General features: G+C 44.3%; 5 protein-coding genes across 5 annotated transcripts; 2 read left to right on the top strand and 3 right to left on the bottom strand.

Annotated features, from left to right (window-relative positions):
* Nucleotides 1-275: 275 nt before the first annotated feature.
* On the bottom strand, nt 276-2,720 carry SERLADRAFT_437834 (uncharacterized protein; the record flags this gene model as incomplete). Its single annotated transcript, XM_007318174.1, has 14 exons — nt 276-458; nt 513-533; nt 588-888; nt 948-1,094; nt 1,146-1,399; nt 1,447-1,542; nt 1,593-1,623; nt 1,675-1,730; nt 1,793-1,868; nt 1,923-1,966; nt 2,020-2,108; nt 2,172-2,180; nt 2,242-2,349; nt 2,399-2,720. 14 exons carry the CDS (start codon nt 2,718-2,720, stop codon nt 276-278), a joined length of 1,737 nt encoding a protein of 578 aa, XP_007318236.1.
* Nucleotides 2,721-5,364: 2,644 nt separating this feature from the next.
* Nucleotides 5,365-9,134, bottom strand: SERLADRAFT_437833 (uncharacterized protein; the record flags this gene model as incomplete). The annotated part of the gene is made up of 9 exons (XM_007318173.1): nt 5,365-5,439; nt 5,489-5,606; nt 5,664-5,706; nt 5,767-5,954; nt 6,016-6,475; nt 8,558-8,576; nt 8,627-8,850; nt 8,908-9,036; nt 9,086-9,134. The coding sequence occupies 9 exons, from the start codon at nt 9,132-9,134 to the stop codon at nt 5,365-5,367; spliced, it is 1,305 nt and encodes a 434-aa protein (XP_007318235.1).
* A 1,697-nt stretch (nt 9,135-10,831) lies between these two features.
* On the top strand, nt 10,832-17,643 carry SERLADRAFT_389043 (uncharacterized protein; the record flags this gene model as incomplete). Its single annotated transcript, XM_007318172.1, has 4 exons — nt 10,832-11,245; nt 11,975-11,995; nt 12,177-12,181; nt 17,570-17,643. A coding segment is annotated over one exon (165 nt), but the record flags the coding sequence as incomplete, so codon positions are not given.
* A 3,037-nt stretch (nt 17,644-20,680) lies between these two features.
* Nucleotides 20,681-22,994, bottom strand: SERLADRAFT_437830 (uncharacterized protein; the record flags this gene model as incomplete). The annotated part of the gene is made up of 14 exons (XM_007318171.1): nt 20,681-20,863; nt 20,918-20,938; nt 20,993-21,293; nt 21,353-21,499; nt 21,551-21,804; nt 21,852-21,947; nt 21,998-22,028; nt 22,080-22,135; nt 22,198-22,273; nt 22,328-22,371; nt 22,425-22,513; nt 22,579-22,587; nt 22,649-22,756; nt 22,805-22,994. 14 exons carry the CDS (start codon nt 22,992-22,994, stop codon nt 20,681-20,683), a joined length of 1,605 nt encoding a protein of 534 aa, XP_007318233.1.
* Nucleotides 22,995-23,617: 623 nt separating this feature from the next.
* SERLADRAFT_448984 (uncharacterized protein) lies at nt 23,618-25,482 on the top strand (the record flags this gene model as incomplete). The annotated part of the gene is made up of 2 exons (XM_007318170.1): nt 23,618-23,737; nt 23,801-25,482. The coding sequence occupies 2 exons, from the start codon at nt 23,618-23,620 to the stop codon at nt 25,382-25,384; spliced, it is 1,704 nt and encodes a 567-aa protein (XP_007318232.1).
* Between the last annotated feature and the right edge of the window lie 783 nt (nt 25,483-26,265).

Below are 26,265 nucleotides of genomic sequence, written 5' to 3'. Positions count from 1 at the left end.
GTGATAGCTCTAGATACTAGCATTAGGTAATGTGCTATATAATGAACAAAATACACTTTTCCCTTTGTTATTGCAGTCTGTCTCAACAGCCTTGCACCTCGTCAGGATCTATAGGTTCTAAATGTGATGGACACCAAACGGCCACTACATTATTCAGAGCCATGGTTGGCTGTTTCAACCTACATGTGCACTTCTAGGCCTGTTCGTATTCAAAGTTGGGTTTCTATTCTATGACAATTGTCTTGACATGTTTATATGTAACATTGTTGGCAGCATTAATGCGCCATACTAGAGCCAGCAGCGACATAGCTCCAATAGATCTTACGGCTCGCCATTCGCCAACTTTTACCCCACCGAATGACGATCATAAAAGTCATCGTAATGGCAAGCCCAACAAAGGCTGCCGAAATGAAAGTATTTTGATAGCCCATGTGCAGCCATGGTGTGATCCCATAGCCCTATGATAAACAGAATGAGCGTAAGACAATCGCACGAAAAGCAATGTAACGCACAATTACGAAAGATAGCGTGTTCTATAAGGAGAATAAACGTTAAACTTGAAATAGAGAAAAGGGTACGAAACTCACTCGAACTATGATCACTGCCATCATGGTCTCACCACTCAAGTCTTTATATGAATCGAGGGCGTATCCTATCGAAAGCGCAGAACCAATACCCGTGGAACAAGAGATCATACCCATACCAATAACCAAGCCAGACCAATGGATATTTCTTGAGGCACCCACTCCCCATAGTATAAGAGAGCTAGGACAAAGAAATAGTGATACGACCATAAGCCATAGACGGTGTTCTGGCTCGCGTACACCACCTGTTCGACGAGCGTGTCGAACAGCAAATTTATCACCAATCCAACCACTATATAACGTGCTATAACCAGAAGACAGCACGTAAAAAAAGATATAAAGCAAGATGCGAGTTGAACGTACCCCAGGAACATACCCACGAGCGGTCCTATATAGGTTAGACCGACTGAGCTCGCACGAAAGTTGTAAGGAGCATCGCTGAGAATGAGCGATGCGGTAGCGTTGAGCACGTTGTACCACACTAAACACGTCCCGTATTGAAAACCAGCCCTGAAATGATTCTCTAAGTTGCATATTCAAGGAGCTTCACGGAACACTTACCAAAAGACAACAGGGAAACGCAGCATGATGAGAGGGCGATAAATCATGACGACCAGCATTTTGTTGGTGGCGTACCGCTGGTTAAATATAGCCAGGCGTTCGACGAAAGTTTTTGGAGTTCCAGAAAGCTCTGTAGGGGTTTCACGTCCACCAGACGATAAATTCCGTTTGTCCTCATCGATCCCCATGCTGCCAGTGCTGCCGTCTAACTCATGTGCCTCGGAAGCTTCGCTACTGTTTCTGACATAATTGGTCTGCAAATATTATTGACTTGGTGTGCAAGCATATCAAGACAACTTACCTCTTCCATGAAAAGAAATAGTACTATTAATGCCATTACATTGATTATGGCGGCCCAGTACATGACCCAGTGCCAACCTTGGCCATCATAGATAAACTATAAAGGATTTGTCAATGAAGCAAAGGATAGGGAGTACAGCGAATTACCCCAGCAATAAGAGGCGCAAAGTAGTTTGACCTTGTGTTAAAGTTGAGAATTCAATCGAGATCACCAATCAAGAATGCTTACCCGAACAGAAATAGGGTGTAAATCCCGATGTAAGTTCCACGTTCGTGAGCGAAGAACTTCATGAAAGCTCATGAATCATTATAGCCAAAACACATGACTGCTTTAGCATGACACTCACGACATCTGCGATGCTAACTTCACATAAACTTTCAACGGGCGTGCAAAGATATCCTTGAATGATTTTGCTCGCAATCCTGGAGAGTTCGAGATAGTGTTAGTGCACGAGAGATAGTTTGCGCAATGCTCACCATTGACTTTCTGTCTTGATATATGGTATCCATAAACACATTGCCTGCACGATGTTGCTTCAATCGACGGATACTATGGGAAGCGCACGCTGCTCACAATGTTCCCGACAACAGAAAGTAAATAGATACCACGTTTACCAAACGTCAGAGCCAGTGGTTGGTTAATCAGAGCGCCCCATCCCAGGACTATACATAACAATAAAGCATTAGAAAGTGGAGTCGACGCGAGGAAAACTGATATATATTTACGAAGGAACGCTAGTAAAGCGTGACAATCAGCACTGACAAGCTAACGATGGCAAGGAATCATAGCACGCACTATACCCTGTCCCAGCATTCAAAGTCGAAAGTGGAATACCAGTATCATCTGTAATCGGCTGCAAGATAGAGTACAGGACGGTGGTACCAATGCCGATAGCACTAGTATCTACGGTAGCTTGAGTACAGTTGAAGATTCGGGGAGGCATGGGACGCACATATCATAACACAAATAACTTGCAATAGTTTTCGTCCTTTAGACCAGTTTAATGGATCGTTGATATCGTTGGAAGGCGCTGGACTTAGGACAATAGTACTATCGCCAGCAGCATGGGTGACTGTCGTCTTGTCCTGTACATCGACCAAATACACAGAACCTGGAATGACTGAGTCGTCAATTATCCTCATCGTTGCGAGTGAAGTGGTAATAGAGGGACGGACTACAAAGACCAAGGGCGTGATAAGTAATATATTCCAACTATAGGCCGAGTCTTTGGCGCTGGTGACAAAAGTTGAGGCGGTTTGTATACAAAACGTCATGGGACCATGATGGGTACCGAATTGCTTCAACAAAAACTCGGAGTCTAAGGCTGGATTACTAAATACTCAGTTCGTCAATGCTTCGAGCGTGGTATAGGACCTACGATACTGGTGACCCGACTACTGCAGCAGTAGTACTACTCTAGTTTACACCTTGATCAAATTCAGAGAGTAAATTGCAAAGTTTGGTCGCTGATGGTGCCGTCACCGATATCATTCGAAGCGAGTGCTTGATGATAAGGATACTTTGAGTTATCTTTTAAATTCATGAGAAAATTCGAAGACCAAGCTTACTGATCCTATTACCAGGCGCAATTTGAACAGAGATAAGAACCATTTAGATAAGGGAATATAGGGACTGGTTCATGACAAAACTAATGCCTCAGTATAACTTATCACTGAGTCACTGAGGTTCTGTTTGTTTGGTCTGAATGGTTGGATTTCCTGATTTAGCGACCCGACGTGATTCAGCTCAAAAGCCCAACAGAGTATTTTTCTCTTCGATGAACTACGGTGAAGGCAACGTGCAAAGTGCAATTTCTTTTAGAAAGCTCGGATACCAGTTCTCATGGGATAACCTCGAAGGATGTTTTCGAACAGGCCTCCAAGGATACCGCCAATCGCCATAGTGCCGCAATAACCTTATCACTCGACTGCTGTCAGACACTTAAACAACTTTCAAAGTCTGAAACCAAAAGCCTAGACGAGCAGGTTCCGAGAGACCGAGTTGTACATGTGCATATATGCCTAAGGGCAGCATTAGGAACGAAGGTCCGAGTCCAGGAACCGTGATTCTCTCAGCCTTTGTGCTGCATCTCGTAGTATTGGGCATAATAGTATCGAATGTACAAGCGTTAGAAATCAACATTGTTCGGAAGAAAGCAGGTCATAGGATTCGAGCAGTTCAACCACTATCAGAATTCCGTATGAGAGGGAGGAAGGTGTCTAGTAGAACAGTGCTTGATGTAGGGACTGCCAGTTGTTGGCGACTGACTTTGGCCCATTGACAGAAATATCACCAATGCTCCCTGGATAACAGTTTAGTGGTGAAGCAAGACGACGCGAACCAGATGACATACCAGGCTTGACATTGATGAGCGCATACAGTTTCCCTGAGAAGTAGGCTTCATCACTCTTGGATGGATTCGGAAGGATCGCATCAACCATCAGGCTCCTCCCCATCCACTGTTTCGAGGTTCAGAATTTATCCTAGGAACATGTAGATTAGATTAGATAAATGATAAGATAATATTTTGAAAGTCAGCTGAACTTTGATTCTGAACCTCTCCACAGCGGCTGGACTTCAACATTTGTAAAGCAAGTCAGCCACAGTGACTAGTGACCGTCAAGTGACGGCTGACTTCCTAACCCACTCCAAAATAAATCCTGTCAACTGTCTCGAATTATCTGTGTTTCAGCATTAATAGCAGTGGCTCGGATGCCTGCTTTAGCCAGTGTTGTAGCATTCTGTTTACCTAGTAAATTTAGTGGTGCAACAATAATTTGTATATCTCTTGGCTGAAGCAGTAGGGGTATCAGAAAACCCAATGTCTTACCTTGACCTGTACCTGCTATACAAGCAATATCCCAGTCTCCTTTTGCTATTGCCTGCCCAACTTTGGCTTGAAATAGATATGGATAAAGGCCTATACACTCCTTTGTTAGATCATGAATTTCTGGCAGCATTTGAATGATGCAATGTCTTGATGGAGAAGCTGACAAATTATGACATTTGTTTATAGTATGAGAAAACATGCATTGGCCAGGGCTTGAACCTGGGACTCTAGCTTTCATGGTCTGGTGCTTTACCAACTAAGCTACCAAGGTGTACTTGGAAAGCATACTGATTGGTTGCATGCCCGGAAGGTCCAGAATCACTGTACACGGGTGCGGATCCCATTGTGTTGTGATAGAAGCCCCAATGGACAACATGTGGGCGGATACTGCTGGATTGGGCAACTTTGATCAAATTTCATCATTTTTATTTTTATTACTTTTTCGAAGTCAGCCATCACTTGATGGTCACTAGTCACCGGGGCTGACTTGCTTTACAAATGTTAAAGTCCAGCCGCTGCGGAGAGGTTCAGAATCAAAGTTCAGCTGACTTTCAAGACTTTCTCATCACATGCTTTCTTGCGATGTCAGGATGATCAATTGTCTCTATTCTCTAGGATACATTCTGAACCTCAAAACAGTGGATAGGGAGGAGCCTGATCAACCATATTGTACAGTGGCCTATTAGTTACGGTTGAAAACCTTAAGCATGCTGGTCATCGGCACATTATTTTTCAACCCCAGCTTTATTAAATATATTTTTGGTTGATAAGATAGCATTAGTAAATCCCCAATGTAGATAAAAAGAACCTATACACACATAAGTGATTTCAAGAGACGTTTGAGAAATCAAGAAAACAAGCATTGATGTGGCATTCAAGCGTTCAAGAAATCAATCATTTATACACATGTGCAGACATATGAAAGGCGGCGGACATACAACAGACATAAAATTAGCGTCATAGAGGGTCCGTCAAGAAACAGAAAACATGAAGTAGCAGGGTGATAAATGAAACAAGAGGTTTGAGGACTGAGAGCAAGAAAGGAAACACGACACGTAGAACATGGAGAGATTACAATATAAATCCACCTATGAGTTCCACTCTCCAACGTTCCAGCCATTATGTGCGCCTGCCGCTACTACTTTAAGGGAGGTAGATCTCTCCTGTCAAAAAAGAATAAGCACAAATGATGAAAGCGACAATAAGACTCACCGGTGCCAGCAATGGACTCAATCCAAAGAATGTACAGTAGGTATTACACTCGTATAGTGTATAGAGGTTGTCTAATGTCGACGTCCAGTTTCCTTCTCCAAAGTTTCCTGCATAATCCCTTGAAAATCATTGATATTTAGCCCACGTAGAACATATGGGGCACTTGTATACTCACAGGGTAGTTATAATTTTAGGGTCAGATAATATATCACCGCAGCCTGAAAATAAATTGAGTGTTACAGTAAATGAATTATAAAGAGAATATCTACCTTAAAAACCAGACAGGAACACCAAGCCTCGCATGAGCTTGAATTGAGCGTATTGAGTGAAGCAGAGGAAGAGAGCAATATTGAGCGAAGCAGAGGAAGAGAGCAATATTGAGCGAAGCAGAGGAAGAGAGCAATATTGAGCGAAGCAGAGGAAGAGAGCAATATTGAGCGAAGCAGAGGAAGAGAGCAATATTGAACTGGGATGGCAACAGTCCATCCCTTGGAGAAGCACTGTTATTGTTAATGTATTTGACGAACTTTCTATTGATCTTTTCTTCAAGGAGGTAAACCGCTGCCTGTGAGTCCTGTACATTCTGAGGAATAGCGAGTGCTGAATGAACAAAACAAAGTTGAGGGATTTTGATCACAGGACTACAACTTTTCTTGACTGCCACCAATTTATCAGTCCAGTCGTACAATAAATCCATCAAGCTCCCCGCCAAGTAAAGGCAATTTGCTTCATCAAGCATCTCAATTAATTCGTCTTTGATTGCTAAATGTTTCTGTTTCTTTGAAGGGGTTAATAGGGACACTGAGGTATTCATGCCCGGTGGATCATGAAAGTAAAGGTGCTTGGCTACTATGTTATGTAACTGGAGAATAGCAGTCAGTTTAGTGGATAGTGGGTTCTGGCTCTGTTTGAGGTGAAGAGTTGCAGGATGGCAGGTCTTGAAGCTGCCTGGAGGTCCAACCATTGCTTTCGAACCTACATCAACTCCTAGTGTGATAATGTCGCAGTGGATTTTGTTGTTGATGTTGAAAGGAGTTTGCTTAGTTAGGAGCTCACAAAAGGAGACATGTGAGATTGGAAATAATATGTATTCGCTGGTATGGCAGTTTACTGAAAGAGTGTCGGCACATGTAATAGAAGAAACAAAAATGACGTACAAAGTGGCTTTGCCAGGTGTTACAATTGACATACCAGCACCTACTTACACTTCACTTTTGTACTTTTACTTTTTATTTTCCAAGTCACATGACTAATCATGTGACCATTGACTTTACTTTACATTTTCGACTTTTCATAGTCACATGACCCATCATGTGACACATCACCTGACCAGTGTCTAGGCTCAACATGTGACTGGTCACATGTTAAACATCGGACTTTGAACTCTATTTACAACTGTACAGTACCTCATGTGTTTTAGTATATATACTGGAGCAATACATGGGGAAGGACTCAGCGAGTCCTCCTGTTGTTTACCAACTGACTTGGTCCTACGTAAGGGGTAACCACTCCCTCTCACTACTCTTCTGCTTGTCTGTTGTTGTGCTCCAGTGCCCCAAGACTGTGTCTTGTTGGTGTTGCCACACCAGGTGTTGCACATCGCCCTATGCCTCCATGGCGTGCCGCAAAACAGAGTGATCAGGCATACTGAAAGAAAGATCCATGTCAGAGCATATTTTTTCCATTGTCAACATTGTCTGGATAAGAGAGGAAGCAAGAGAGGAAGACACAGAAGTGACTTTGGTATTTCCATCTGCAAACAACCTGGATGCAGAAGGTTGTGGAGAGTGCAAGATGTCCTGATAGGGAAAATATTAGTGCATAAGACATATGAGGGGGGAATAGACAGATGACAGATCCTGGATTCAATGCTTCAAGTTGTTGGTAGTTTTCATCCAAGCCGTGGTCTTCTTCTTTTTAGTAGTTGCTGCACGGAAGACCTGCGGGCGGACAGCATGAGCTGCAATGGTTTACTCCAAGGAAATCAAACTTCCCTTTTCCATCGGATCATCAGGGTCTTCCTCAGATTCAGCTATAGAACAGTTGGCAGTAGGACTGATAGTGTCCTTCCATGAAAGTGTGTCTTCAAATTGGTTGTTTGACATTACAAGGAGGATGGACACTTTGAGATTAGGACAGAATTTAGGTACGGGATCTTTTCCCGAGGCGCAGAAAAAGAAGTCATGTAGAATCAAACACTCGGGATTGGAATGCGGTCTCAAGGGTCATACAGGAGGAGCTTGGGTGCCTTGTGCATTTCAAGTGATTCAAGGGGAAGTTTGTAATCATTGGACCTGTGAGGCAACGATAAACTATAACAAAAACAAAACCTGTCTCCTACTGCACTTGCAGGGAGTAAGAGGTTCAATGAGCTTGAGGTTGACAGATGCTAGTAAATATAGCAAGTAGAGGACTGGGGAGTAAACTCAAGGGTTTCGGTTGAGGAGTAAAGCGGGTAAATTCAGTAATAGAAAACTAAAGAGCTATACATGCGATATGTAGGGTTTATATAGCTAACTGTTTGTTCCTTTAGACTGAAAGGAGAATAGATGAAAAGTGGTCTGAGGAATAAATTGTCCAATAAGAAAAAAGGGAACAACTATTGTACAACTTTAACTTGATTAATCAGCGGGTGAGAGAATTGTACTAATAATAAATGTTTGTCACGCGTGTTCAGGAACCGTATCCTCATGATGAGGTATGATCCTGATCAAAGTGTTTATTAGTATATCCAGGCCTTGATGGGGGTTGGAGCTGGTTGGCGAGATGCCTACTACCAGTCCCTACCCATCGTGCTGGCTGGCTGGGAGTGATACCCAGTCTCTGATCTGTCATATAAAGTGGTAGCGGTGGTTAAGAAAGCCTATGAGGGCTATGAGAAGTAAGATAGCAAATGATACTTCTAGCCCTAGAGCCAGAGGTGTAATGGGAAAAGTGTTCGAGAACCAAGACATAGAGAAGATAAGAAAAAGATAAAATGGTCCTTACAGGACCACTCCAACCACAGAAGCTTCAGGTTATTGATGAGGAGAAAACAGAGTTGACCACATGTAATAGTGAGGGGGATACTGATATCCCGTTCAATATTCTGTAAACAATGTCATATCAACGTCAAATATAGCTATAAAATATACTCACCCCCACTAATTCTGTTCCTGATTTCCCCCCCGCCTTGAGATGGTGTAGAGCGACACATACAATGACGTGGCGTTGGGGTGCAATAGTTGCCGCCAGCATTTTGTTGCGATGTTGGCCATGGACAATATGATTCGAGGAATAGCCCATTCCTAATATTGACATAGGCGCGGGGGGAAACATTGCGGCATGTAATGAACCTATATGTTGCCTTGGAGGAACATCTTCTGTGGGACAAAGTTCTGAGTCAGCATATCATGAGTTATCAATGAGCAAAACCTTACCTCCACATTGTGCTGCTGAGGAGGCCTTGACCAAAGCTTGCCTTGAAATGGAACTTGAAGTGGCCCGTAAGTTAGCATCAGGCTGTTTTGGCGTGTGTTGTTGAGTAAAATCTGCAATCAAAAGGTGACCTATGTAAGTGTGTTGATGTGGTAAATAAACTCAGAAACAAGCACTCACCAACATGCATAGGTTCAACCAAATGACCCGCATGTGAGTCGACATGCATGGCTGCGCATTTATTATGGTAATGCTCATTACATTCCAGGAAACAGTGCTGACCAGAGTTATTGACACCCTTTACATAAAAAAAATGGAACAGAGCAGTCAAAATGTGTATTGCACCGATTGCACTGTTTGGTTGGTTGACTTTTGTTGGCTGGGGTGAATTGAGACATGAGAGGCTGGTCAGTTATGTTATTGATTCGGGCAGTGTTGTACTTATACTGATACTCACCTTGTTTCTTCATAAAGAGGCTATCTTGCTATGCTTGTAAGATAACAAATGCTCTGAATATGTCCGAGTCGCTGTCAATGATGAGAACTGTTGTTAGAAAACCACACACAAAACAAACTAACACACAATCCTCCCAGATTCCACGGAACTTGTTTATGGGCTTTGCCTCCTAGAACAGTGGAGTGGTCTGGTTGTTCGTGGGGTGGTGCGTATAAAGATCCTTCAAAGTAAAACCCAGAGGTGTATGAGTGTGGGTTTTGAGGAGGAGGGATAGTTGAATTTATAGAAGGATAGGGGCTTTGTGACGAGTATAGACGAGCACTACCTTGCTAATCGTAGCACAAGGTAGGTTTGAGAACGACAATATGACGAGGTTCCCAGTGATAGCAGGCTCCTGATGCACAAACTGTAGTGCTCAGAAGGACTCTAATCGAAAGGGATGACAATGACTTCAAAAGTGGGAAGTGACGATGACAGCAGTTGACAGTGGTAGAAGTGGGAAGTGTTGTGACCACACTGGATCACAAGTAGCAGAGTAGTGAACTTGAGAGTAGAGAAGAAGTCTGGATTGGAGTTCTTGTTGTTTTTTTACAAGGTAAAATACAGGGGTTTATATAGTAAAAGAAAAGTAGGCTATACACAGTATAGCTGTGCAAAAAGAATGAGAAAGAACATGAAGGAAGGAATGTATGCTGACGAATCCTGCGTAGGTAGTACAGGATAAGATTGTCCAAAAAGGAAAAGAAAGAGATAGAACAATAAATGCTGTGAGTAATGTCACAGGTTTGTACAGCCATAAAGTAAAGTCCAATAGCAAAAAGAGAGCAGGAAAATCATGATGTCATGGGAAGATGCAGTAAAAAAAGGGCAAGGCAAAACACTATCAGTATCAACACAGTCCCTTTATTGTCAGTCAGGCATTCTAAAAAAATATGTGTCCATAAAAATGATTCAAAAATCAAAAATAATCGCACTGTAAATGAATGTTCTGCTGAAGAAAAAGAAACTGGAGCCACCAGTCCACCACCTAGTCCAAATCCGACAGTTCCATGGCCTTACCAATAGACTGGTTGTGTTGGACCACCTGATCAAACGAGGGAGGGAGAGGAGTAGTTCCAATTTGGAACAAGTGAGTCCCAGGCAGCGTGTGATAGGTGTAGCTGTAGCGAAGACGATGGACAAAAGATAAGTGTACCCAAGTGAATGGGACAGCAATGAACATGGGCGATGCAAGGGGATGAACCTTCTCCAGCTCAAAAACTACCCACCCACGCTCCAACCAGGCAAGACGAGCGACTGATGTTTTGATAGTACATGATGGCAGATCGACATCATGAAGATGGACCTGTTGCCCTATTTGGACTGGCCGCCGGGGCTTTGCTGATATCAGCAGTGGCACGTGGTAGTCTACGGATCGGCGATGGAAGCGGATAGGAAGTGGTGACATCAGAAATGGTGGGGGTGCAAATAAGAGGAGGAGGAGGAGGGTGGAGGTGACGAAAAAGTGGATTAGAATGGGGATCCAGAAACGACCGTCAGGTGAGAATAAAAAGGAGAGGAAGGGGCCCATGGTGGGGCTAGGCAAAGGAAGGGGAGTAAGGGAAACGACAAAAGCGAGGGCGCAATGCAATGTGTAGCCAGTGGTGAAGCAAAAATTTGCCAAAATGCCGAAATGCGGAAAGTACCGAATGGAAAAGCAAAGGTGAGTGTGACTGGATTGCCTAATAGAGGTGGTGCTGATCAGCCACAAGTTCAAAACAGGCAATATTAATTACTATTCCACGTGGCACTGTGCCTGTGTGGCGCAAAGGCGAGTCTTTTTGAATATTCGCTTCGTTATTGACACCTGTCCATGATACCAATCAACTTTGGTGCATGACATCGCCAGGCCTTTGCAGTGAGGATTACTGGATGATCTTATACTCTCACACTAATCTGCTAACACGGTCTTCCATCAGCAGAATTCTAGAACATATGCGGCACAACAACTCCAAGTCACATGTGAGCAAAACATGAGGCAGCTTGAGTAATAAGTGCTCATGGAACGCAAGCATCAAATGAATGGCTAAGTAATTGCCAGCGGGGGCTTGTTCACTTATGCATCACTTAACAGATTCACTTCCATGCCCAACATTAAAGGTCAAATTGCTAGTAAAGTACCTCCTCGTGAGTTTTCTCTCTCAGCCTGACATACAATGATTTGGAACTCATATTTTATAGCCCTCAATGACATTATACGTCCTTTGGTAGTGCAGTTTGCTGCCGCCGGGTATTCAAATCCTCAAATAGTGTCTAAGCTAAAGGAACACTATGATACCAACACCTACAACTTTTTGTGAGTAATAACTATACTCTATACTCTGATACAAGTGTCTATTAATTCCTATCTCCAACAGGTTGCCCTTACTGAAGAAAAAGTGTATGTTGTGGGACATCAAGAGTGTTCAATTGAGAACTTCTGGGAAATGTCTAGCCACTTGCTGAGAGCTAACAGGGACAGAACTAGAGTCCAGTATGAGTAACTGTATTATCAGAGAGTACAGAATGTGTACAGTATCTAGAGTCCAGTATAAGTAACTAAAGAATAGGAATACTGGACTCTGCAATACTAGTCCGAAGTTTTGTAAACAAAGGTAAACAAATCAGCCACAAAGGCGAAATCATAGAATGCTCAGTGAATACTGAACAATAGAGCAAAAAGAATAAAGAGGAAAGTGATTTAGAAAGAAGGGAAAATAGATAGCACAACTAGGTGCAGAATCACCAAAACTAACAAAGAGTGCCCGGGGCCAAGCACATACCGTTGAATCTATTGGACTAGCTATTGAGCGTGTGCGTAGTCGGTTTCCTCAGCAAGGATGCCATGACATGAAGGTCACGCTGCGTCATGAAGAAAACATCCTGGTGCCTTGGTAAATATGAACTTTATAATATATGCTAAGCATGCTGACCTCTTTTTACGTTCATAGCCCTCTCATACTACAGTACATGCATGCGAATCATCATCAAGAAGTTGCAGCTTGTAAAAGTTGCCATCTCAAGTGTAGTTACTTCTGGACTGCAGGTGTGAATAACATATGGTGTTTTGATCAGCACAGCAAATGGAGGTGGTTCCAACTTTTCCTTCATGTGGGCCTGGAACCGTTGTCATGCACCAAAGTTGATTGGTAGCATGGACAGGTGTCAATAACGAAGCGAATATTCAAAAAGACTCGCCTTTGCGCCACACAGGCACAGTGCCACGTGGAATAGCAATCCAGTCACGCTCACCTTTGCTTTTCCATCCGGTACTTTCCGCATTTCGGCATTTCGGCAAATTTTCGCGTCGCCACTGGCTACACATTGCATTGCGCCCTCGCTTTTGTCGTTTCCCTTACTCCCCTTCCTTTGCCTAGCCCCACCATGGGCCCCTTCCTCTCCTTTTTATTCTCACCCGACGGTCGTTTCTGGGTCCCCATTTTAGTTCACCTCCTCGTCACCTCCACCCTCCTCCTCCTCATCTTCTTTGCACCCCCACCATTTCTGATGTCACCACTTCCTATCCGCTTCCGTCGCTGATCCGTTGACTACCACGTGCCACTGCTGATATCAGCAAAGCCCCGGCGGCCGGTCCAAATAGGGCAACAGGTCCATCTTCATGATGTCGATCTGCCATCATATACTATCAAAACATCGGTCGCTCGTCTTGCCTGGTTGGAGCGTGGGTGGGTAATTTTTGAGCTGGAGAAGGTTCATCCCCTTGCGTCGCCCATGTTCATTGCTGTCCCATTCACTTGGGTACACTTATCTTTTGTCCATCGTCTTCGCTACAGCTACACCTACCACACGCTGCCTGGGACTCACTTGTTCCAAATTGGAACTACTCCTCTCCCTCCCTCGTTTGATCAGGTGGTCCAACACAACCAGTCCATTGGTAAGGCCATGGAACTGTCAGATTTGGACTAGGTGGTGGACCGGTGGCTCCAGTTTCTTTTTCTTCAGCAGAACATTCATTTACAGTGCGATTATTTTTGATTTTTGAATCATTTTTATGGACACATATTTTTTTAGAATGCCTGACTGACAATAAAGGAACTGTGTTGATACTGATAGTGTTTTGCTTTGCCCTTTTTTTACTGCATCTCCCCATGACATCATGATTTTCCTGCTCTCTTTTTGCTATTGGACTTTACTTTATGGCTGTACAAACCTGTGACATTACTCACAGCATTTATTGTTCTATCCCTTTCTTTTCTTTTTTTGACAATCTTATCCTGTACTACCTACGCAGGATTCGTCAGCGTACATTCCTTCCTTCATATTCTTTCTCATTCTTTTTGCACAGCTATACTATGCATAGCCTACTTCTCTTTTACTATATAAACCCCTGTATTTTACCTTGTAAAAAAAAACAAGAACTCGATTCCAGACTTCTTCTCTAATCTTAAGTCCACTTCTTACTGCTACTTGTGATCCAGTGTGGTCACAACACTTCCCACTTCTACCACTGTTAACTGCTGTCATCGTCACTCGTCACTTTTGAAAGTGATTGTCATCCCCTTCGATTAGAGTCCTTCTGAGCACTACAGTTTGTGCGTCAGGAGCCTGCTATCACTGGGAACCTCGTCACCTCGTCATCCTCGTTGTTCTCAAACCTACCTTGTGCTACGATTAGCAAGGTAGTGCTCGTCTATACTCGCCACAAACCCCCTATCTTTCTATAAATTCAACTATCCCTCCTCCTCAAAACCCACACTCATACACCTCTGGGTTTTACTTTGAAGGATCTTTATACGCACCACCCCACGAACAACCAGACCACTCCACTATTCTAGGAGGCAAAGCCCATAAACAAGTTCCGTGGAATCTGGGAGGATTGTGTGTTAGTTTGTTTTGTGTGTGGTTTTCTAACAGCAGTTCTCATCATCGACACCGTTCTCAGGTAAAGTATTATGGCTCAAAATATGGTGGATGAATTGGAACCCTCAATTGATTTGTGGGTGGTACTGTGATACTGTCACAAGGCTTGGAGGTAAGTCATATTCCTATCATCTATTTTATCTACTAATAGGTACATTAGGATGCCTTTGCTGACTCAAAGTGACCGTGACAGTGAGAACAATGGGATTGCCAATAGGCACACGCTCTTTCGTCACCTGTTCAATCCATCACTGGCCAACATTTTACATCACACTTTCAAAGGATCTCACCGAAACATCAAGCCAGAAATTTTCTGGAATCAGCTTCATAGACGATGGACACTGGGATTCGAGAACCTACTGGACTATGGCCTCAACCAAGGTTTATACAACCCTGACAATGCTTTACAGTGGTGAGTCTTGTCTTTGAACATATTAGGTACCCGGTTTAATCTTATTCATTACAGCCTCGCTGTCATGCACCAAATGTGATTGGTAGCATGGACAGGTATCAATAATGAAGCGAATATTCAAAAAGACTCGCCTTTGCGCCACACAGGCACAGTGCCACATGGAATAGTAATTAATATTGCCTTTTTCAAACTTGTGGCTGATCAGCACCACCTATTAGGCAATCCAGTCACGCTCACCTATGCTTTTCCATTTGGTACTTTTGGCATTTTGGCATTTTGGCAAATTTTTGCTTCACCACTGGCTACATATTGCATTGTGCCCTCGCTTTTGTCATTTCCTTCACTTCTCTTCCTTTGCCTAGCCCCACCATGGGTCCCTTACTCTCTTTTTTATTCTCACCTGACGGTCGCTTCTGGATCCCCATTTTAGTTCACCTCCTCATCACCTCCACCCTCCTCCTCATCTTCTTTGCTCCCCCACCATATCTGATGTCACCACTCTCTATCCGCTTCCATTGCCAATCCGTTGACCACCATGTGCCACTGCTGATATCAGCAAAGCCCCGGCGGCTGGTCCAAGTTGGGCAACAGGTCCATCTTCATAACATCAATCTTCTATCATATACCATCAAAACATTGGTCGCTTGTCTCACCTGGTTGGATCATGGGTGGGTAGATTTTGAGCTGGAGAAGGTTCATCCCCTTGCGTCACCTATGTACATTGCTGTCCCATTCACTTGGGTACATTTATCTTTTTTCCATTGTCTTTGCTACAGCTACACCTACCATACGCTGCCTGGGACTCACTTGTTCCAAATTGGAACTACTCCTCTCCCTCCCTCGTTTGACCAGGTGGTCCAATACAACCAGTCCATTGGTAAGGCCATGGAACTGTCGGATTTGGACTAGGTGGTGGACTGGTGGCTCCAGTTTCTTTTTTTTCAGCAGAACATTCATTTACAGTGCGATTATTTTTGATTTTGAATCATTTTTATGGACACATATTTTTTAGAATGCCTGACTGACAATAAAGGAACTGTGTTGATACTGATATTTTTTTGCCTTGCCCTTTTTTACTGCATCTTCTCATGACATCACAATTTTCTTGCTCTCTTTCTGCTATTGGACTTTATTTTATGGCTGTACAAACCTGTAACATTACTTACACAGCATTCATTATTCTATCTCTTTCTTTTCCTTATTTTGACAATCTTATCCTGTACTACCTACACAGGATTTGTCAGTGTACATTCCTTCCTTCATGTTCTTTCTCATTCTTTTGGCACAGCTATACTGTGCACAGCCTACCTTTCTTTTACTATATAAACCCCTGTATTTTACCTTGTAAAAATAACAAGAACTTGAATCCAGACTTCTTCTCTAAATCTCAAGTTCACTACTCTGCTACTTGTGATCCAGTGAGGTCACGACACTTCCCACTGCTACCACTGTTAACTGCTGTTATCGTCACTCGTCACTTTTTGAAAGTGATTGTCATCCCTTTTGATTAGAGTCCCTCTGAGCACTGCAGTCTGTGCGTCAGGAGCCTGCTATCACTGGGAACCTCGTTATCTTGTCATTCTCAAACCTACCTTGTGCTACGATTAGCAAGGTAGTGCTTGTCTATACTCGCCACAAAGCCCCTATCTTTTATCTTCCAACTATCCCTCCTCCTCAAAACCCACACTCATACATCTCTGGGTTTAACTTTGAAGGATCATCATACATACCACCCCACGAACAACCAGAGCACCCACTGTTCTAGGAGGCAAAGCCCATAAACAAGTTCCATGGAATCTGGGAGGATTATGTGTTAGTTTGTTTTGTGTGTGGTTTTTCTAACAACAGTTCTCATCATCGACACTGTAGGACATATACCCAAGGCATACAGTGTTTACAGCTCCCACAAAGGGACCCAAGTTGGCAAAAGTGCTAATGCAGCCATTGAACAACTTACTTTGATGGACCTGCATAAGCGAATGGGGCACACAGCACCAGCTGCGGCACGGCGCATGGTTGAGAAAGGAATGATCAAAGGAATCAAATTGATCCCCTCAAATAAGAAAACCTCTTGCGAGTCCTGCATCCATGCAAAGACAACCCAAGAGGCGGCGCCTAAGATCAAAACAGGGGAACACGCTACAATGTATGGTGATGAAGTCCAAACTGATCTTTGGGGGCCAGCGCCAGTTGAAACTCTAGGCGGGAAACACTACTATGTTGCTTTCACAGACGATAAAACCAGGGAAACCCACATGTATCTGCTACGTGACAAGAGCGATACATTTGCTCAATTTTGCAACTATGAAGTGTGGGTTAGAACTCACATGAAAGCCGCAACAAAGATATTACATAGTGACTGTGGAGGCAAGTTCCTGAGCAACAAATTTAGCAATTACCTGAAAGAAAGAGGAATAGTTTGCAAACTTACCGTTCACAACACACCAGAACATAATGGTGTGGCCAAACACCTCAATCGCACATTACTCAAGAAAGTCTGCACCATGCTACATAGCAGCGGTTTACCAAAGTTCCTGTGAGGAAAAGCGATTAGACATGCGGTATGGCTAAAAAACTGTACCTCGATAAAGGCTTTGGATAACATGACACCGCATGAAGCAGCCCATGGCACCAAGCCCTACCTCTCCTCGCTGCACAAATGGGGCCGTAGAGTCTTGATCCACGATGCCTCAGGATCAAAGCTTGATGACCGAGCACGAGAAGGACGCTGGATGGGATTTGATAATGAAGCAAAAGGCCATCAAATCTATTGGCCAGGTAAGCGATCAGTGACAATTGAATGCTCGGTGCGCTTCAATATCAAAAATGTACCTACTCCTGTTACGCACGAAGTGCTTAACAAAGTCTGAGGGTTCGTCAAGGTTTGTAAAGAGACTTATCCGAAGACAAGTTCAAGAACGTAGTTCTGAGTGGAGGTTTTCCAATGGGAGTTGGTCTTCTTCTGAATAGAAGTCTGATCTTAGGAGTCTAGCTTTGTAAGCGTAAACTGCGTAGAATCGTATTAGAGAATACTACTGCTGTTACATGGTATTTATAATGGAAAGGAATTGGTGATAGGAGTTAGGTCCTATCTAGGGCAGGTCCGTCTGTTGAGGACTAAGTACTATAATAGGTACTGTGAATGCGAGAGGAACGGAAGTGTACGTGAAGGAAATGAGTCATCGGTCCGATGGTATAACTGATGAGTAAAAAGAAATGAGTAGTCCTTAAATGTCCAATAGAGATCGTAACAACTCCAAGGTAAAGGATCAGTTTCCGGACATGATCAAGGACCCATTTTACCAAGGAGAATCCAGCTAAACCTTGACAACGCTAAAGGGAGAGATGAAGAGGAAAGAGATGACGAAGCCTTGAGGGACCTAGCCCAAAATGTGGCCATGGTCGCACGCATGGCCAATCTCGGTAGCATCAAACCAAGAACCATTGAAGAGGCTCATAGACGCCCAGATTAGAACAGGTGGGAATCAGCTATCAAAGAAGAGCTAGAACAGTTAGATAAGGCCAGAACCTGGACGTACATTGAGAGACCAGAAGACGTCAATGTTGTTGGTAGCCACTGGGTCTTCAAGGTCAAGAAAACCGCGTCTGGAACTGTTGATAAATACAAGGCCAGGTTAGTTGCACAAGGCTTCAGTCAAGTAGAAGGAATTGATTATTTTGATACTTACGCCCCAGTCACAAAAATGGCTTCACTCCGCATCATCTTAGCCATGGCCGCCAGGAACGGATGGGAACTCCACCAGATGGATGTGAAGAGTGCCTATCTAAATGGGGAACTAGAAGAAAACGAGGTAATATACATGTGTCAGCCCCCTGGATACACTGCTCCAGGAAAGGAATCCTACATACTACGCTTAAACAAGACCTTGTATGGGCTAAAGCAAGTTGGCAGGCGCTGGTACAAAACGCTGTGCGATGGCCTAATGAAAATAGGTCTGAAACGATCAGAAACAGACAATGCAGTCTTTTACAGTCGGGAACGTGACGCACTCACCATAATAGCTGTCCATGTCGACGACATGACTCTTGTGACCCCATCCACAGACTTGATGACTAAACTAAAGTCTGATCTCGCTTGCCTTTTTGAAGTTAGCGACTTGGGTGTCCTACATTGGATGTTAGGCATAGAGATCAAGTGCCCGTACCATCAGTATGTCCCAGCGAACGTACATTGATTCCATCATCGCCCGTTTCAACCTAGAAGATGCCAAACCATTAGCTATCCCCATGGTGGCAAATACTTATCTCAGCAAAGAACAGAGTCCCAAAACGCCGGAGGAACATGCTGAAATGCGAGATGTACCATATCGCGAAGCGGTAGGCCCGTTGATGTATGCCGCAATCGGAACTCGTCCGGACATTGCCCATGCGGTCGCCATCACTTCCCATTTTGTTAAAACCCCCGGTAAAGCGCATTGGGAGGCGGTAAAGCATATAATCAGATACCTAAAAGGAACACGTGAACTTTGGTTAACGTACGGACCCGAAAGGACTGACCTTTTAGGCTATAGCAATGCCAATGGAAGCATGAATGAGAATTGCAGAGCGATCTCAGGCTATGCTGTTATGCTAGATAGAGGATCTATATCCTGGTACTCTAAGCAACAGGAAATTGTGGCCTTATCGACCACTGAGGCCAAATACGTTGCGGCGACCCACGCGACCAAGGAAATCCTGTGGACAAAAATGTTAATTGACGAGATATTCAAAAATGACTCACCTGCAACCACACTTTACTGCGACAACCAATCGGCCATAGCCCTATCCAAGGATACCCAGGACAAAGCATATCAATGTTCGACTGCACTTCATACGCCATGTGGTTGAAGAGGGAAAGATCGAATTGATATATTATCCCACGGACAATATGAGCGCTGATACCTTAACAAAAGCTTTACCGTCGTCAAAGGCAAAGCATTTCACACAAGAGCTTGGACTCCGTGTGGCTTGACGGGGAGTGTTGGATTGAGAACGTCGAGTTAAGAGACAAGTGTTGGTATGTTACACTCACTCTATAGATACAATTCTCTCTTTCCTATTCTACCTTCCTTTCCTTCATGAATTGACCGCTTTTCTTTGACATTACATAAGCTAATCTTTCCCATGCTTACTCCAAAATTCGTAGCATTCTACCTTACACAAACGTCAGTCTCTTGATAATAAGACTGAGGTATGTCTGTCTACTCTACAGTTCTCATTATATCATTATAATCACATTAAACCATCAGAACATCTCTTTTATAGGTAGTTTACTATTCAATATAAGTCTCTTGATAATAAGACTAAGACTGAGAACATCTCTTTTATAGTCTTCTCATAGCCTCACAACAAGCCGATATGAAACACCTAGAAAGGAAGGCTTGTAAGTTAAGGTGGCCCGTGCACCACTATATACCATCATAAAAATTTTGGTTCCGTTATCTTACCTACTTATAAGGAGGCCTGGTTGCTACGTATCACCTCAGACTCTACTACGAGAGTTGAGGTGAGATCCTCCCTTTATTTTCCCTTCTAGTACCTAGCTGATTATTAGTATAGCTTCTTATCTTATCATAGACTTAACTCTCAAACGATTTGATTTTTGGTCTTACTCTATCATAGCTGTCTTATTTTTTCATGACCTGGACATCCTTAAACTTGGCTTACCAGCCTTATGGCCTTATTTCGGCTTATACCTTATACCAAGACCTGTAAGTAACTTTGACATTTGCTGATGCTGCTACTATCAGACACTTATTTTTCCTGGCGTCGGTGCTTTCCATACCGCAATCGAGCATCTGACCTCTTGTTATTGCAGTCTGTCTAAACAGCCTCACACTTTGTTAGGATCTATAGGTTCTGGACACCAAACGGCCACTGCATTACTCAGAGCCATGGTTGACTGTTTCGACCTACATGTGCACTTCTAGGCCTGTTCGTACTCAAAGTTAGTTTCTATTCTATGGCAATTGCCTTGATACGTTTATACGTAACATTGTTGGCAGCATTAATGCGCCATACTAGAGCCAGCAGCGACATAGCTCCAATAGATCTTACGGCTCGCCATTCGCCAACTTTTACCCCACCGAATGACGATCATAAAAGTCATCGTAATGGCAAGCCCAACAAAGGCTGCCGAAATGAAAGTGTTTTGATAGCCCATGTGCAGCCATGGTGTGATCCCATAGCCCTATGATAAACAGAATGAGCGTAAGACAATCGCACGAAAAGCAATGTAACGCACAATTACGAAAGATAGCGTGTTCTATAAGGAGAATAAACGTTAAACTTGAAATAGGGAAAAGGGTACGAAACTCACTCGAACTATGATCACTGCCATCATGGTCTCACCACTCAAGTCTTTATATGAATCGAGGGCGTATCCTATCGAAAGCGCAGAACCAATACCCGTGGAACAAGAGATCATACCCATACCAATAACCAAGCCAGACCAATGGATATTTCTTGAGGCACCCACTCCCCATAGTATAAGAGAGCTAGGACAAAGAAATAGTGACACGACCATAAGCCATAGACGGTGTTCTGGCTCGCGTACACCACCTGTTCGACGAGCGTGTCGAACAGCAAATTTATCACCAATCCAACCACTATATAACGTGCTATAACCAGAAGACAGCATGTAAAAAAAGATATAAAGCAAGATGCGAGTTGAACGTACCCCAGGAACATACCCACGAGCGGTCCTATATAGGTTAGACCGACTGAGCTCGCACGAAAGTTGTAAGGAGCATCGCTGAGGATGAGCGATGCGGTAGCGTTGAGCACGTTGTACCACACTAAACACGTCCCGTATTGAAAACCAGCCCTGAAATGATTCTCTAAGTTGCATATTCAAGGAGCTTCACGGAACACTTACCAAAAGACAACAGGGAAACGCAGCATGATGAGAGGGCGATAAATCATGACGACCAGCATTTTGTTGGTGGCGTACCGCTGGTTAAATATAGCCAGGCGTTCGACGAAAGTTTTTGGAGTTCCAGAAAGCTCTGTAGGGGTTTCACGTCCACCAGACGATAAATCTCGTTTGTCCTCATCGACCCCCATGCTACCAGTGCTGCCGTCTAACTCATGTGCCTCGGAAGCTTCGCTACTGTCTCTGACATAATTGGTCTGCAAATATTATTGACTTGGTGTGCAAGCATATCAAGACAACTTACCTCTTCCATGAAAAGATATAATACTATTAATGCCATTGCATTGATTATGGCGGCCCAGTACATGACCCAGTGCCAACCTTGGCCATCATAGATAAACTATAAAGGATTTGTCAATGAAGCAAAGGATGGGGAGTACAGCGAATTACCCCAGCAATAAGAGGTGCAAAGTAGTTTGACCTTGTGTTAAAGTTGAGATTCTGATCGAGGTCACCAATCAAGAACGCTTACCCGAACAGAAATAGGGTGTAAATCCCGATGTAAGTCCCACGTTCATGAGCGAAGAACTTCATGAAAGCTCATGAATCATTATAGCCAAAACAAATGGCTGCTTTAGCATGACACTCACGACATCTGCAATGCTAACTTCACATAAACTTTCAACGGGTGTGCAAAGATATCCTTGAATGATTTTGCTCGCAATCCTGGAGAGTTCGAGATAGTGTTAGTGCACGAGAGATAGTTTGCGCAATGCTCACCATTGACTTTCTGTCTTGATATATGGTATCCATAAACACATTGCCTGCACGATGTTGCTTCAATCGACGGATACTATGGGAAGCGCACGCTACTCACAATGTTCCCGACAACAGAAAGTAAATAGATACCACGTTTACCAAACGTCAGAGCCAGTGGTTGGTTAATCAGAGCGCCCCATCCCAGGACTATACATAACAATAGAGCATTAGAAAGTGGAGTCGACGCGAGGAAAACTGATATATATATTTACAAAGGAACACTAATAAAGCGTGACAATCAGCACTGACAAGTTAACGATGGCAAGGAATCATAGCACACACTATACCCTGTCCCAGCATTCAAAGTCGAAAGTGGAATACCAGTATCATCTGCAATCGGCTGCAAGATAGAGTACAGGACGGTGGTACCGATGCCGATAGCACTGGTATCTACGGTAGCTTGAGTACAGTTGAAGATTCGGGAGGCATGGGACGCACATATCATAACACAAATGACTTGTAGTAGTTTTCGTCCTTTAGACCAGTTTAATGGATCATTGATATCGTTGGAAGGCGTTGGACTTAGAACAATAGTACTATCGCCAGCAGCATGGGTGACTGTCGTCTTGTCCTGTACATCGACCAAATACACAGAACCTGGAATGACTGAGTCGTCAATTACCCTCATCGTTACGAGTGAACTGGTAGTAGAGGGACGAACCACAAAGACCAGGGGCGTGATAAGTAACATATTCCAACTATAGGCCCGAGTCTTTGGCGCCGGTGACAAAAGTTCAGGCGGATTGTATACAGAACTCCAAAGTCGCAGGGTGCAAACGTCATGGGACCATTATGTGTACTGAATTGCTTCAACAAAAATTCGGAGTCTAAGGCTGGATAACTAATAAATACTCAGTTCGTCAATGCTTCGAGCGTGGTATAGGACCACGATACTGGTGACCCAACTACTGCAGCAATAGTACTGCTCGTTTACACCTTGATCAGATTCAGAGAGTAAATTTCAAAGTTTGGTCGCTGATGATGCCGTCACCGATATCATTCGAAGCGAGTGCTTGATGATAAGGATACTTTGAGTTCTTTTTTAAACTCATGAGAAAGTTGCTCACGATATGCTCCCATTGATAACGACGATTTAGATAAGAGAATCTGGGTACTGGTTCATGACAAGGCTAGTGCTTTGGATTCAGTTCGACCATTCTGTCTGTGGCAATTGAAGGTCTGAGCAGGGTTTCCTGATTTAGCAATCTGCAATCATGATCATTGACCGGATGTGACTCAGCTCAAAAACCAATGCGTCTTTTCCTCCTCGACTACGGTGCAGGCAACGTCCAGAGCCTTGCAAACTCTCTTCAAAAGCTCGGATACCAGTTCTCATGGATATCCTCAAAACATGATTTCGAAGAGGCCACGGTGAGTACCATCATTGAATCTCCATAGTGCACTATCCTGATCGTCACTCTCTGCTACTATCAGACGCTTATTTTTCCTGGCGTCGGTGCGTTCCATACCGCAATCGAGCATCTGACCTCTCGTGGTCTGCTCGAACCCCTTCGCGACTATATCAAATCCGGGAAACCATACTTTGGAATATGCATAGGAATGCAGGTCCTCTTCGAATCCTCCACCGAGTCTCCTTCCACTCCCGGACTCGCCATCATACCCTCTCCTATCGCCCGATTCGATGATACCAACAAATCAGTCCCACACATGGGTTGGAATCACGTCGAGCCTCTCGGCTCTGAAGACTCTGAACCTCGCGAGGGAATGTCATCTGACGTCCACTACTACTTCGTGCACTCTTACAGGGCAACTTACGACCCAGAATCACACCCAGAGGCCGCACAGTGGGCACATACCACCACCCAATACGGCCAGGAAACGTTCATGGCATCCGTTCGCAAAGGCAACGTATTCGGTACCCAGTTCCACCCCGAAAAGTCAGGCGCTGCAGGACTCACTATTTTGGACACTTGGCTCAAGCAGTCTCAGCTTGATCGTGTTTATTCTGCACCATCCCCACGTGTCCCTCGGACACCAAAACCAAAAGACGGTTTCGCGAAGCGTATCATCGCTTGCATGGACGTCCGCGCCAACGATGACGGTGACCTCGTCGTAACTAAAGGCGATCAATACGATGTTCGCGAAAAAGTTCATCCATCCCTATCATCCCTCAGTGAAGGCCATCCCGTAAAAACTGCAGGCGCCGTTCGGAACCTTGGAAAACCTGTGGCATTAGCTGCGCGATATTACGCTTCGGGCGCAGACGAGCTCTGTCTGCTGAACATCACATCGTTCCGCCACTCCCCTCTGCAAGATCAGCCAATGCTAGCAGTCGTGCGTGCAGCCGCAGAAACCGTGTTTGTCCCACTCACGATCGGTGGGGGTATCAAAGACACAGTTGATCCTGATGGCACGAAACGGAGTGCAGTAGAAGTAGCAGGGGCTTACTTTCGAGCAGGTGCAGACAAAGTCAGTATTGGCTCTGAAGCCGTTTATGCCGTCGAGCGGTTACGTTCGAATGGTGGGAAGGGAGACGGTACCAGTGCGATCGAAACGATCGCAAAGGTATATGGAAATCAGGCGGTGGTCGTGTCTATCGATCCAAAGCGTGTGTACGTCGATCTGGCAACATATGATGGACCATACAAGAACGAGCTAATCTATGGGAAAGACGACGGTTCGGAGAAGGAGCGCGGAAAAGCATGGTGGTACCAATGCACCGTTTCAGGGGGACGCGAATCACGACCTGTGTCCGCCGCACAGCTCGCGCAGGGTGCGGAGGCCCTGGGAGCCGGAGAGATTCTGTTGAATAGCATTGACCGCGACGGCACTGGGCTTGGATTTGACCATGAATTGGTTGCATTAGTGAAGCGAAGCGTCAAAATACCGCTCGTTGCGAGTAGTGGAGCAGGGACTAAAGGGCATTTTGTAAGCGTGTTTGAAGAGACGGGCGTAGAGGCTGCACTGGCGGCTGGTATCTTTCATAGAGAAGAAGTGAGCATCGAGGAAATCAAGGAAGATTTGCGGAATGCAGGAATCAACAGTAGAATTATATAGGTCGTAGAGAACGTGTATTACTATGTACCTTTAGAATAGACCTTCCAGTTCTACTGTACAAGCAGAGTTACCCAACGAATGCCAGTCATACCACTCATCAGGGTCTTTGAAGACGTGTCAACCCAGAAGGAAGGACCACCATGTGCATGGGGGTGCGCGTTGAAATCGAAAAGTACACGCGTTTCTACATCATGGTTGGAAGAGAAAACTTTGGCTTTGGTGCCACAAAGTTAAGTGGATTCAAGACCTGCGACTCGCAAGTATATGGGCAAGAGCCTGAGAAACACAGCCGCTGCTGCCGGAAGCTCGTCTTGACCAAGTGGATGAAGACCTTGGTCTCACAGGGGGAACTACATAGAACGATACAAAAAAACAATGAGCTGGCTTGATGGTTCGTATGATACAATTTCGTCTGGAATATCATGATAAAAACTGGTTGAAAAGCTCTATTATGCAAATGCAAAGTGCAAAGCAGCTCTCCTCCCTCCTCCTCCTCCTCCTCCTCCTCCCTCCACACAACCTAAACCTCCTCTCGCAACGAAATCCAAATTAATAAAAAGATAGAGAGCATTATATCGATAGCGTGTCCTTCCAGCGTTCAGTAATCGGCTCCCCCTTGAACACCTCATGCAAAACTTCTTTCACATCCTCCACATACACGAACCGGATACCGTCCTTCACGCTCTCAGGGACGTTCTCTTCTATATCTGCACGATTAGCTGCAGGAGCAAGTATGGTCTTGATACCAGCACGGTGTGCAGCAAGGATCTTCTCTTTCAAACCTCCGACGGGGAGCACCTGTCCGACGAGTGAAATTTCACCAGTCATAGCTACATCCAGAATGTTTATTAGTCCATGTTATCCGAAGATTAGAGCAAAAG

Source organism: Serpula lacrymans (assembly GCF_000218685.1).
Source record: "Serpula lacrymans var. lacrymans S7.9 unplaced genomic scaffold SERLAscaffold_7, whole genome shotgun sequence".
Classification (NCBI taxonomy): Eukaryota; Fungi; Basidiomycota; class Agaricomycetes; order Boletales; family Serpulaceae; genus Serpula; species Serpula lacrymans.
This window is presented reverse-complemented; position numbering and strand designations above follow the sequence as displayed.